This window comes from Protopterus annectens, chromosome 2.part1 (genome assembly GCF_019279795.1).
Source record: "Protopterus annectens isolate FY-2018-M chromosome 2.part1, PAN1.0, whole genome shotgun sequence".
NCBI lineage: Eukaryota > Metazoa > Chordata > Ceratodontiformes > Protopteridae > Protopterus > Protopterus annectens.
Window position 1 is genome coordinate 1680804352 of NC_056729.1, and position 12997 is coordinate 1680817348.

At 43.5% G+C, this 12997-nt stretch overlaps 1 protein-coding gene across 2 annotated transcripts in view; it reads left to right on the top strand.

Moving 5' to 3' along the window:
- The window catches only part of SPSB1 (splA/ryanodine receptor domain and SOCS box containing 1), a 115241-nt gene that overhangs the window by 54057 nt on the left and 48187 nt on the right, over positions 1–12997 (top strand). For both annotated transcript variants that reach the window (XM_044063113.1, XM_044063114.1), the window contains exon 2: positions 9655–10495. In XM_044063113.1, the coding sequence (XP_043919048.1) occupies positions 9802–10495 (694 nt within the window). In that variant the 5' untranslated portion in view covers positions 9655–9801. The remainder of the gene's footprint in view (positions 1–9654; positions 10496–12997) is intronic.

Genomic DNA, 12997 nt, shown 5'->3' on the forward strand with positions numbered 1-12997 from the left:
CACACAACCCACAAACTGTGCTAGAACAGGGAAAAGGACAAGGGTTTTACTTGGACTGTTCTTGGTACCCAGAAAAGACCAGGCCTGGCGCCCAGTACTGGATTTATCAATTTTGAACACATTCCAAAATTCAAAATGCTAACTTTAGCAGCTTCTGCCCATGCTGGGCAAGAACGCTTGGCTAGTGACTTTAGACATACCTGCGTATCCCAATAAGGGAATCTTGCAGAAGATACCTCCGTTTCAAGGCTGGCTTTATGCATTACCAATTCTCTGCACTGCCCTTTGGCTTATTTACTGCGACCAGGGTCTTTACAAAGTGCCTGGCACCAGTAATTGCATTTTGCAGACAAAGTATATAAATATATCCTTACTTGGACGACTGTCTCATTCAAGCAGAAAATGAGGACATTCTTAATCGGCATCTGGCTTTTGTGAAAAGGCTTCTAACATGCTTCTAGGGTACACAGTAAATGAAAAGAAATCACAACTGGTACCCTCTCAAAAGATAACATTCCTGGATGCAAGCTTGAATACAACTGCCCAGATGGCTTTCCTCACGCCAGACAAAGGCAACTGACTATTTACTTCAAACAGATGGCAACAAAAACCCAGTTATCTGCAAGACAAATTCTGCAAGCTTTGGGGTTCATGGCATCCTGCATTCTGATTCCATATGCAAGACTGCATATGAGGAAGCTACAGTGGTGCCTAAAACGTTTATGGAGTCAACATTCTGTCTAGAAACTGATTCTTATTTCCTGCCTACAACAGGAGCTTCTTTGGTGGGCAGACGCATGTCACCAGAAATGGGACTTTCACTCTACCCCCTGCCACCCAAACCTTAACTACAGATGCATCAGACTGTGCATGGGGGGGCCCACCTGGCAGGAAGATGCATTCGGAGCATATGGACCCCAAAACAAATGCATCTGCATATGAACCAGAAAGGGGTTAGCTGTTCAGAATGCCCTGACAGCCTTCAAGGACTGACTTCATCCAGGACAACTACTGATAGACGGAGAACACCATGGTTATGTGGTACATTAAACAACCAGGGGAGCACGCACTCCTACCCCCTTTGCAGACTAGCCTTGGCATTGTGGGACACTGCCTTTACTTACAAAGTACATCTTCAAGCTCAATTCCTGCCAGTAAAACAAAATACTCTGGCAGACTACTTGAGCAGAAACCTTATGGACCCTCATGAGTGGAAACTGGATCCACAAGTCTTCAGCATGATAAAGAAATGGGGGAGCCTGGACATAGATCTATTTGCCTCTCCTCGGAATTATCAGCTGGACAAATTCTGCACAAGGAGTTATCACAGACTAGCATGGAAAGTGGATGCCCCATCAGTGTACACCTTTCCTCTGCCTCTTCTTCCCAAGGTCCTACTAAAGGTCAGACAAGAAAAAAACAAAAATACCAATTGCCCCGGATTGGCCCTGCCAACTTTGGTGTCCAATCCTAAGGAATGTCTCTATTCCCAGCTTGGTACTTGCCTCAAATACCTCATTTTACTGTCTCTGCAAAACAATTGGATCCTGCACAATCTGCTCCAAACACCTGAACCTGGCAGCATGGTTGATCATGTAGTTATTCAATCTGTAATGGATGTCATTTTGGAAGCCAGAAGGCTTTGTACTAGAAAATCTTATGCTGATAAAATGGAAGAGATTATTTGCTTGGAACCAAGCACAAGGAACGGACATAGCAAAGCCAAATTCACATTTTACAATACTTGACTGAGATGCTTGACAAAGGCCTATCTTTTTTTATCGATTAAAATTCATGCCTCTGCCATCTCTGCTCATTACAACAGAGCCACCTATTTTTTTTTCCCCACGCTTTGCTCAAACAGCATCTTAGAGGGGCCTTAAGGTCTCCCAGAAAGTCACCAATTCCTGTATGGGACCTCAATTTTGTGTTTAAGCTCACCCTGCCTCCACTTGAACCAGCTGCTACTGCAGATATAAAGTTTTTATGGAAAACTGCTTTGCTCCTGGTAATCACTTCAGCAAGAAGGTTTTCAGTTACAGGCCCTCATGGCTGTGGTGCCTTCTATCATATTTTACCCAGTGTGTCCCTCAGGACTAATCCCTTCCTTTATGCCTAAGGTGGTCTCCAGCATGGCTCCTAACCAAACTGTTCATCTGCCAACTTTTTATCCAAATCCACAGAACAAGGGAGAGTGGATTCTGCATTCCTTGGACGTACACAGACTACTAAAATTATATTTAAGCAGGGCCAAAGCTCAAAGAAAAACTGAGCTACTGGTGGCATTTGCTGCAGGATCAGAGGGAAAGGCTATTTCAAAGCAGACTATTTCAAAGTGGATAAGCCACTGCATTAGTTTCTGCTACTTGCATCCTGGTAAACCAGTGCCCAAGGGCATTAGGTCTCATTCCACCAGGGCTACATCTACATCAGCAGCTTTTCTCAGAGGTGTACCAACCAAAGACATTCTAAAAGCTGCTACTTGGGAGTTCTGCTCATAATTTTTACAAAGCATTCATTTGCGCCTCTTTTAGGGCAGGCTTTGCCACTGCAGATGTTAGTGTTTCACTGTTGCAGTCATGATTGTAGGGTTCTCCCCTGCCACCAGGCAGCCCTCAGTCGGCCAGAATCCCAAAGTCTGGGTCCGGCGTCGGCTGTTCAACCATGCTCCCTGACGTCAGAGCACCAGGAGTACAAAGCTGACAGCAGACGCCATCTTCTCCAGTCTTTCTTGCCGTGCGGTGATAGCAGTTCACAAGTGCCGGTCGGCTGACTCCTGACAATTTTTTCTGAAACTTCAGTCCGAAGCGTGAGTGGAGAAGAAAATCTAAGTACCCCGTTGGGGAAACTTTTTTTCTTGCTCCACTCCGATGTCAGAAAAAGTTAATAACTGTATTTCATGTGGGAAGCAAATACCTCGTAAGGATTTTCATTCTTACTGTATTCCTTGCTTAGGCCCTGACCACGACGTAGCTAGTTGTCTGTTTTGTGCTAGATTCAATCTACGTACAATTTTGCTTTTCATTACTTCGGTAGGTGCTTTAATTACAAAATGTCGTCTGATACGGTTCCGGCTACCGTAGTTCACAAACGTCGCAAGGATAAAGACAGGCCTCCAAGGTCCAAATCTGATAGCGCACAAGCAGAGCCATCTTCAGGTTCGGCCGTTGTCAGTGAGGCGCTTTTGCAGCCCCTGTCAGCCATTTCAGAACAGATGGCTGAAACAGACTCTCATGAGGAGCCAACCAGGCCTTTAAATATTTCTATTGCAGGACCTTCGGACAATGCTCCTTCGGATGGGTCCGGAGCCGCTGTGCAGGTACCGGCTTCTGAAGGGGTTTTCAGGCCTACTCTGCTACTAATAAAGGCAAAGACTCCTTCTAAATCAGACTGCGACACAGGCCTCTTCCCTCTTCTGAACCGGCTCCCAATTCACAAACAGTTACTCAAGATGGCGGAGGGTTTACTTACTATGATTAGGGGTTCACATCCCCCTCCAGATAAAAGGCCAAGGCAGGATGTTTATTATGATTCCTCTGATCAGGCTTCTGTTTCCTCAGTTTCTTCTTCTGACCAGGAATATTCTTTCCCTCCTTATGAGGATTCTGATGCTGAGGAATCCATTCCTTCAGCTTCTCCCCCTGAGGATTTCTCTTTTGGGGAAACTTTGCATGAAATGAGGGAGCATTTCCACTGGGAGGGACAGGAGTATTCGGAATCCAAGAAAAGACTGAGGGATTTTCTTCTTCTTCCCCAACATAGACCCCTGGCTATTCCTCCTGTTTTGGATATTGTGGATGATGCCTTTTCGGAGGTTAACTTAACCCCAACTCATTTCCTCCTGCTCCTGTTAAGCCTGATAGATATTACAGGGTTCCTGTTTCCCACCAGTTTTTATACAAAAACCCTTCTGACCCTGAAACCATTTCTCAGGGTCCTAAGGGAGTTAAGGCCGCTTCTGCCACAAATCCCATTCCTACTGAAAAGGATTCTCGATCCTTAGAAAGATGGGGCAAAAAGGTGTACACTTCTGCTACTTTGTCCATTAGGGCTTTAAACTGTCAGTTTCATATGCTGAAATACCAGCAATTTCTCTAGTCTGTTTTAAAACAAAAGCTTACTTCCATTTCTGCCTGTGCAGATAAGGAATTACATGACTTATTGCATGCCACTGAGCAAGTTGGGAAGCATGGTTTACACTGTGGATTTGATGCCTTGGAGGCTTCTTGTAGGGCTGCGGCCTCTGGCAGTTATTAGAAGGTATGCATGGCTAAAGGAACAAAATTTGGATGAACAAGTAAAGGCTAAATTATTGGATGCTCCTGTTCAGCATAATGTTTTGTTTGGATCAAAAGCTGAAGAGGTGATTTTAAAAAGATGGAGGATAAGGTGAAATCCATGCAAACAGATTTACAAGTACAGCCACCTAGATTTAGCAGGAATTGGCCTTCAAAAAATTGATCCTTTCCCACTTCAGACAGGCCTCGGAGTGGTAGATATAGACGCTCTAGAGGAAGGCCTCAAACACAAGCTTCTTATAGACCAAGACATTGGACTGCTTCCACCCCTAGGGGAGGAGAGGACAGGTCACAAACTCAAAGGAAACAAACTCAATGACTCCCTCTGTTGGGCTACAGGAACTTCTTGCCTGGAAGCCCCCCTCGGAGGAAAACTTTTTTTTTTTTTTTTTTTATCAAAATTGGACTCAAATAACCCAAGACAAGTGTGTTTTGGATGTGGTTTTAAGAGGTTACAAATTCCATTTTCATACCTTGCCAAGGCCAAGTGGATGGCCAGACCTTCCAAAACATCAATGGATGGGGGCCTTAAACCAGGTGGAAGCTCTTTTGGCTATGAATGTCCTAGAACTGGTTCCACTTTCAGAGATGGGAAAAGGTTTTTACTCGAGGCTCTTTCTAGTCCCAAGGAAGCAAAACTCATGGAGACTCATTCTTGATCTGTCGGTCTTTAACACCTTTTTAGAGATTCCAAAATTCAAGATGCTTACTCTACAGCAGCTACTTCCAATGCTGTCCAAAGATGCATGGATGGTAACTTTGGATTTAAAGGAGGCATATTTACATATTCCCATCAGGCAGGATCGCAGAAAATACCTCTGGTTCAAGGCCGGATCGAGGCACTTTCAATTCTCTGCACTGCCCTTTGGATTGTCTACTGCGCCCAGGGTCTTCACCAAATGCCTGGCTCCAGTAGTAGCTTACTGCAGACTCAAGGGAATTCAAATTTACTCTTATCTGGATTATTGTCTAATTCAGGCAGACAGCAAGGATGTCTTACTCCAACATCTAGAATTTGTACATAACCTCCTCAAGTTCCTGGGATTCTCTGTAAACAAAGTCAAATTTGACAGTCACAACAGATAACTTTTCTGGGTGCTCTTCTGAACACCACAACCCAGATGGCATTCCTGACATCCGAAAAACAATTACAGCTGGCTTCAACTTTCAAAACCTTGGCAACTTTAACTCCACTATCTGCAAGGAAATTCCTGCAGGCTTTGGGTTACATGGCCTTCTGCATCCTTCTCGTACCATATGCAAGACTACACATGAAAGTAGTGGTACCTAAAAAGTATGGTCTCAGCATTGCCACAGTTTAAACGTACTGATCTCCGTCCTTCCTTGCCCTGGACCACCAAAGAAATTCCTTTTGAAGGCATGTGCTCTAAAAGGGAAACCCTTCCGTCTGCCTCCTGCCACTCGGATTCTATCCACGGACGCCTCTGATTATGCTTGGGGAGCCCATTTTCAGGGCAACTGTCTGCAGGGCCTTTGGACAAAGGATCAGAAGCACCTGCATATCAATTTAAAGGAAATGTTAGCCGTTCAGAAAGCTCTCTTGGCCTTCAGGAACCTTTTACAACCAGGACAACTATTCCCCCTTTGCAGACTAGCCATGGATCTATGGAACACGGCTCTAGCTTGCAATTTGGATCTTCAAGCTTTGTTTCTACCAGGGAAACAAAACTTCCTGGCAGACAGTCTGAGCAGAAACCTTTCGGATCCACGCGAGTGGATGCTGGACACCAAAATATTCAGGATGATAACAGCAGTCTGGGGATGTCCTCGCATAGACCTCTTTGCATCCCATCTCGATCATCAACTACAGAATTTTTGCACCGGGTCTTTCCACAGCGAAGCTTGGAAAGTGGATGCCCTGTCATTCAGTTGGAGGAACCTCTCGGGATATGCCTTTCCACCTCTTCCTCTTCTTCCACGGGTCTTATTGAAGATAAAACAGGACAAGCCCAAGATGATAATCTTGCTGGCTCCAAATTGGCCTCGGCAGTTTTGGTATCCAACTCTAAAAAAAAAAAAAAACCTATGTCTGGAGCCCCCTTGGGTTTTACCTCAGTCTCCAAACCTTCTGTCCCAACATCAGGGTCAGGTTCTACACTCTCATGTCAGAACTCTCAGCCTGGCGGCCTGGTTAATCCAGGGCCTTTGATTTCTTCTTTCCTACCCAAGCAGGTTATGGATGTCATTTTAGAAGCCAGATGTCCTAGCACTAGAAAATCTTATGCAAGAAAATGGAAAAGATTTTGTTCCTGGATGCAGGCTCAGGATTCTGATCCTCTTCTTCCTAACACTACCTTAATTTTACTTTACTTGACAGATCTCTTGCATGAGGGTCTCTTTCTCTTCCATTAAGATACATGCCTCTGCTATTTCTGCTCATTATAATACAGACCCTCCCATCTTTTCCCACCAGCTCATGAGACAGTTTCTCAGAGGAGCTAAGAACTCAAGACCTCCTAGATCTCCTCCCATTCCTGCTTGGGATCTCCACTATGTTTTGGAAAAACTAACCTTGCCTCCTTTTGAGCTTGCTGCCTCTTCTGACTCCAAGTTTTTGTCTTGGAAGACTGCTATCTTGTTAGCCCTAACCTCTGCCAGGAGAGTTTCAGAGTTAAACGCTCTTATGGCTGTGGCACCTTATATTATTTTTCATCAAGACAGGGTATCTTTGAGGACTAATCCTACCTTCATGCCTAAGGTGGTTTCCAAAGTGGCTTTAAATCAAACTATCCACTTGCCAACCTTTTTCCCCACTCCTCAAAATAAAGGGGAAAGGATCTTGCATTCCTTGGATGTACACAGACAACTACATTTTTACCTGGACAGAACCAAGGACATCAGAAAATCAGAACAATTGTTTTTCTTATGCTTCAAGTTCCCAAGGTAAAACCATTTCTAAATGGATTGCTCATGGAATCAGATTTTGTTCACACCATGGAAAGCAAATCCCAGGGAGTATACGGACTCATTCCACCAGAGCGGCTGCCACTTCTGTGGCCTTCCTCAGGGGAGTTCCTACCAAAGACATTTTGGAAGCTGCAACTTGGAGTTCAGTGCATACTTTCTCTAAGCACTACAATCTACCTCTACTCTAAGTCTAGGTCAGGCTTTGCCTCTGCAGTCTTGCAGGGCCTTCTAGCCGCCCCTTCTTCTTTGACCACCTCCCTTTCAGCTTTGGGATTCTACCCTACAGTCATGACTGCAACAGTGAAACACGATGAACCTAGTACAGTTGTGTACACCTACCATAAATATAGATGTTAGAGTCTTCACTGCAGTCTGGGTTTCCCTCCCTCCTGACCCCTCTTACATTTACTTTTGTGTAGTTCCTTTTTTCACCATTCTTCTGAGGTGTATTTGCAAAGGTTATGGGACCTTTTTCATTTTGGGACTCCTGACATCTGGGGCAAGAAACTGGAGAAGATGGCGTCTGCTGTCAGCTTTGTACTCCTGGCACTCTGACGTCAGGGAGCATGGTTGAACAGCCGACGCCGGACCCAGATTTTGGGATTCTGGCCGACCGAGGGCTGCCTGCCGGCAGGGGAGAACCCTACAGTCATGACTGCAACAGTGAAGACACTACATTTATGGTAGGTGTACACAACTGTACTTTCTGCAGGGTCTTATAGCCACCCCTAATGTTTAGCTCCAGCCTCCCATCCATAGCTTTGGAATTCTACCCAAATGTAATGACTGCAACAGTGAAACACTAACGTAGTACAGTTGTGTACACTTACCATAAATGTAGATGTTGGTGTATACACTGTTGCAGTCCTGGTTACCCGCCCGCCATCCACCTTTTATTCTAGACTTTCCTTCACTATATTCTACAGCCTTTGTGGTGTATTTGCTTTTAGATGAAGGTAAAGTTTGTTGCATGTATGCCATTTGGGGGGCACCTGACATCTGGGGCAAAAACTAAAGAAAATAGTGTTGGCTCTGTTTTATACCCCTGGATGACCTGACGTCATGGAAGAGAGCAACTGATGCAGGACCCAAGACTTTGGAATTCAGGCCGACTGAGGGCAAACTGCCAGCAGATTACCCAAATGTAATGACTGCAACAGTGAATACACTCTAACATCTACATTTATGGTAAGTGTACACAACTGTACTTTAGTGGTTTAAAAAAATAAAATGCCTAGTCTCCTTGAGCCAGATCCTTACTATGGAAAACTGCCGATATGCTGAGACCTCTTGATGTGCTTATTCCATCTTTGCAAAGCACAGTACATACAGACCATTGTCAGTATGCCAATATAAATATAGTTGGTTGGCTGTTCTCTTTGACATTGATAGTGAGAAGAAATTTAGCTGTCACTAAATGAGCTCTTGGTAGCTATAGCAATTGAATGCTACTAAATGTGCTTTGCATTCTCTCTACCCTCTGCAGTTTTCCCCATGCAGCCCACCACCTTATAAAAGCAGGGGGAGATTGGTAGCTGTATTAGTGCAAGTCGGGAGTAAATAAGGTAGTCCTGTGATCTGAATGGGTGATTGCATTAGTAGGGGGCACAGGAAATTCCTTTGACCACTAGGTTTTTCAGTTTTTCGCCTCCTCCCCGGTGAATCAGGTTAGGCTGTTATCAGTCCTGTAAGTGGAAAGCAGGAGAGGTAAGGGAGATTAAGGTATGTTTGGTGGGGGGCAGTCTGGTCTCGGGAGTCTTTAGCAAGGCTTCATCAGATCAGATTGTCCCAAGGGGATGCTACCAGGAGACTACCCAGCTTGGTAATGACTGGCAGATTGTAAGGTGGCCCAGAGAATATAGACTGCTGTTTGCTCTGTAGTGTTTAGGTGTACAGCTATCAGGTAAAGAAATGTCCTCCCTGAAATCCCCGTCTTGTGCACATCTCCAAACTGACTTCAGTCGGGAGTAATTGGCAGTGAACACACAGCTGCAGCAGTGTAATCAGTTTGTCTTGTTGCATTGCATTTCACTTCAGCATCAATTAAATCAAAGTGCTGATTTGGTCATGCATAGAGTAGCAGCAGGTAATAAATTATGCTCAAACAATGGTTAGTATTAATGAGAGGGAGAAGCTGCACCAGTCTCTAGCAAATGCAGCCTTTGTAGTGCTTGACCATACTTCACAGTCAAGAATACACTTTCCAGAAACAAACTGCTAGAGACCGGAATGTTCTGGTTATGCTGCTTGGGTTAACTTCAGTGTGCCTTTCCTTGCCTGTTCAGTCAGTTTTCTAATTTTAGGTTCTAGGTAACTCTTATCTCTGAAAAGACAGCAGTTTTGTTGGACTTTAATCATTTGTATAACACTGATTTTGTAAACCTTTGTCCATTTAATGATTAACTGAATGTTTCCCTGTATTTATTAGGAAATTCTTGGACACATCCTAATTTGGTCACCTAGCAACATTCGTAGTCCTGTTTTGAGAACCTGATTGGAAGTTAACAGTGGGAGGCTGGGCGTATTGATGACGTTTCCTTTGGATTATATAAAAGGAGAGTTGTAAGAACTGAGCATGGGGCAGAAGGTTACTGGAGGTATCAAAACTGTGGACATGAGAGACCCTTCTTACAGACCCCTGAAAAAAGAACTGCAGGGGCTGGAGTACAGCAAACCTCCGCGACTAGACATGCTTTTAGACATGCCAGCAGTCTCTCATGATGATCAACTTCAGCATTCTTGGAATAACGATGATCGGTCATTAAATGTCTTTGTTAAAGAAGATGACAAACTAATGTTTCACAGACATCCAGTGGCACAAAGCACAGATGGCATCAGAGGAAAAGTAGGTTATACCAGAGGACTACATGTATGGGAGATAACCTGGACAATGAGGCAGCGAGGGACGCATGCTGTGGTTGGGGTTGCAACAACAGATGCTCCACTGCATTCTGTAGGCTATACTGCACTTGTAGGAAGCAACAGCGAGTCCTGGGGCTGGGACCTTGGACGCAACAGGCTACATTTTGATGGGAAAAATCAGCCAAGTAGACCCTATCCAGCATTTCTAGAACCTGATGAGACTTTTATTGTACCGGACACTTTCCTTGTGGTTTTGGACATGGATGAGGGGACATTAAGCTTTATTGTAGATGGACAGTACATGGGTGTTGCATTTAGGGGACTTAAAGGCAAAAAACTGCACCCTGTTGTAAGTGCTGTCTGGGGACACTGTGAAATTAGGATGCGTTACATAAATGGACTTGACCGTAAGTATATTCCTTGTATTTTGCAAATTTTTTCATTAGTGAAATTTTCGGTAAAAGTTCAAATCTGTAAGCTTTATCCTATTTATAGTGTAGAAATATTGGATACACTTTAGTGGAAACTTTATGGATGCTTTTAATGAAGTATTACAGAAGTCTGTCAGTTTTTATGTTTTGGGGGTATGGCAAGATCGGAGCAAGTGGTCTGCTGCCTTTTTTTTTTCTTTTTTTTTTTTTTTTTTTAAATGTTTTGCATACACGTGTAGAATATGCTGATGTCTGGAGCTAATAAACTATAGTCATTAGCAGAATGAAAGGTTCTTCGATGACTCCGGGACATCTTACAGCTTTCAAAGTAAATGGGAGCAGCATTCTTTTGAAAGTCAAATGCATGCGCTAACAGTATATTGTCCTGAAGATTGCATTCAGACATTTTCTGGTGTTGAACTAGGCGTGAGTAGTTGTTGAAGTTTTAATTTTTCAGTTTATTTTCTGTAACATATCCATTCTAAATGTAAAGGCCTTATGGGTGAGTAATGGTTATGTAAGCTGATAGTAACTAGACTATCAGCTTTTCATGATTTGCACTCCCCCCTTTGTAGAACTACTCCCCCCTTTGTAGAACTGCACCCCTTGTTCATGTTTCTCTGCCTGTATGTTACCTTGTCCACCTGATAGTCTGGTGAGGGTGCTGTGCTATTGTTTTGAGAATGTTATCCTTCTGTTAAGAGCTGTTGCCAAGAGGTATGTGGCGTGCATGGTCTGCCTTTGTGTAAAAATGTTAAGTGGGATTAATTTTTAAATCTGCATTTACCTAATTTTGAATTTAGGTGGTATTTTCAGTAAGTGCTTTGAGGAAAAACTGGAGTTGCAGGCTTTTGCTTCCTTAAAAGCAATAACTACCCCTGAACACGTCACATTGAAGTCACAGGTTTGCAGATGGCATATATACAGCTGTTGCTTTATTTGGAGTTTTCTTCCACGTTGCTAAGTGTATGCAGTGTATACACGCCCTTTCTATGAAGGATTGGTTCAAAGCATAGCGAACATTGCTCTCAAGGACAAGCTTCTGCTGTCCTGTGACCTTTGTCTAGATTGCAGTACTTCTCAGAAGGCACACTTTTGCAACTTCACTGTAAAGTAGCCAAGTAGTCGCTCAATTTCCCCGAGTTAATAAAAACTTGGAAAAGTAGTGCATTACTCATCAAAGCTATCAGCAGAGAGATGCACACAATGCAGTTTTTCATACTGTAATAGTGACCCTGTGTGTGTGCAGTTTAAAAGCTAAACTTAATGTTTGAATTTGCCTGGATTGTTATAGCTTCATATATCCTAGCATGTTTAGTTCACATCCTATGATCAATGGAGACAATTCCTTTGAAAGAGTAGGTTGTTTTTAGACTTAATTTCTGGCTGATATTTGTAGAAATAAGTAATGCTGAGTGATCGTGTTTTGGGGGCTTGTGTCCTCATTGATGCTGTAGATGAAGCAATAATGCCTACCGTTAACTAAATCTGTTAAACAGCATCTGTTGCTATTTCACTGCTTTTGGACACATCATTTTTCAGGCTGATATCTCCTTTGTCTTTTTTAAATTTTATTAATTGCTAGACATCTAACTGTGTGCTTGCAGGGTACTGCCAAGGCAGGACAAAGTCGTTCTGGTCATTATGGGTTACCTCTGGTAGCATACATGAGCATTTGAAAGCAGGTGGCAACACCCCACTGACATGAAGAAGGGTAAACTTTTAATAATAGATACATGACTAGTTAAGATGGTGCTTGGGGTAAAGCTTCCCTCCAGGGGCTTCAGTTTTGTGCATGTAGACTACTTTTATTAGTTGCAGTATTAGGAAACCTTGGGACACTTTACAATATTCTGTGCTTTACAATATTCCCCCTTTGCAGGGGTTTGATTCTTTGGCTGCAGCTGCCCAGATGGATTTGTAACCCTTCATGTCTGAATTTAACATTTTTCTATAGCTGGTTAAATTGCTGTGACGCAAATTTTATGAAAAATGAACTAAAGAACACTCCTCGGCAATCAAAACGCACACCAAAAGCAATACCAAATATCTCTCAGTCTACAAAGAGGGGGTGGGATGTTGGCATAATGGTTAAGGTGTTTACCTTACAAACACAAGGTGCAGGGTTTGATTCTTGCATGGGGTAATTGGCTAGGCTGAAAATGGTCCACAAGGGCAGTTAGCCTAGTACTAATCTATGAAAAATGGTCCCCAAAGAGCTAAGCCCATAAGGCAAGCATGCACTTTACTGTCACTGTTGAGGACTCCATTGTCTGGATCTCAGGTGTCTGGTGGATGGGTAAGATATCCTGGCTCCAGATAGGCAACAGTAATGTCATGCACACTGTAGGTACTACACACCTGGTACAAATATGATTTTTCAGTCTATCTGGGTGTAAATGACCAGAGACTTGCATTACTAGACTGTATGAAAGCAGACGTAGTGGATCTCTCAATGTCACAGATGGGGGTAAACCT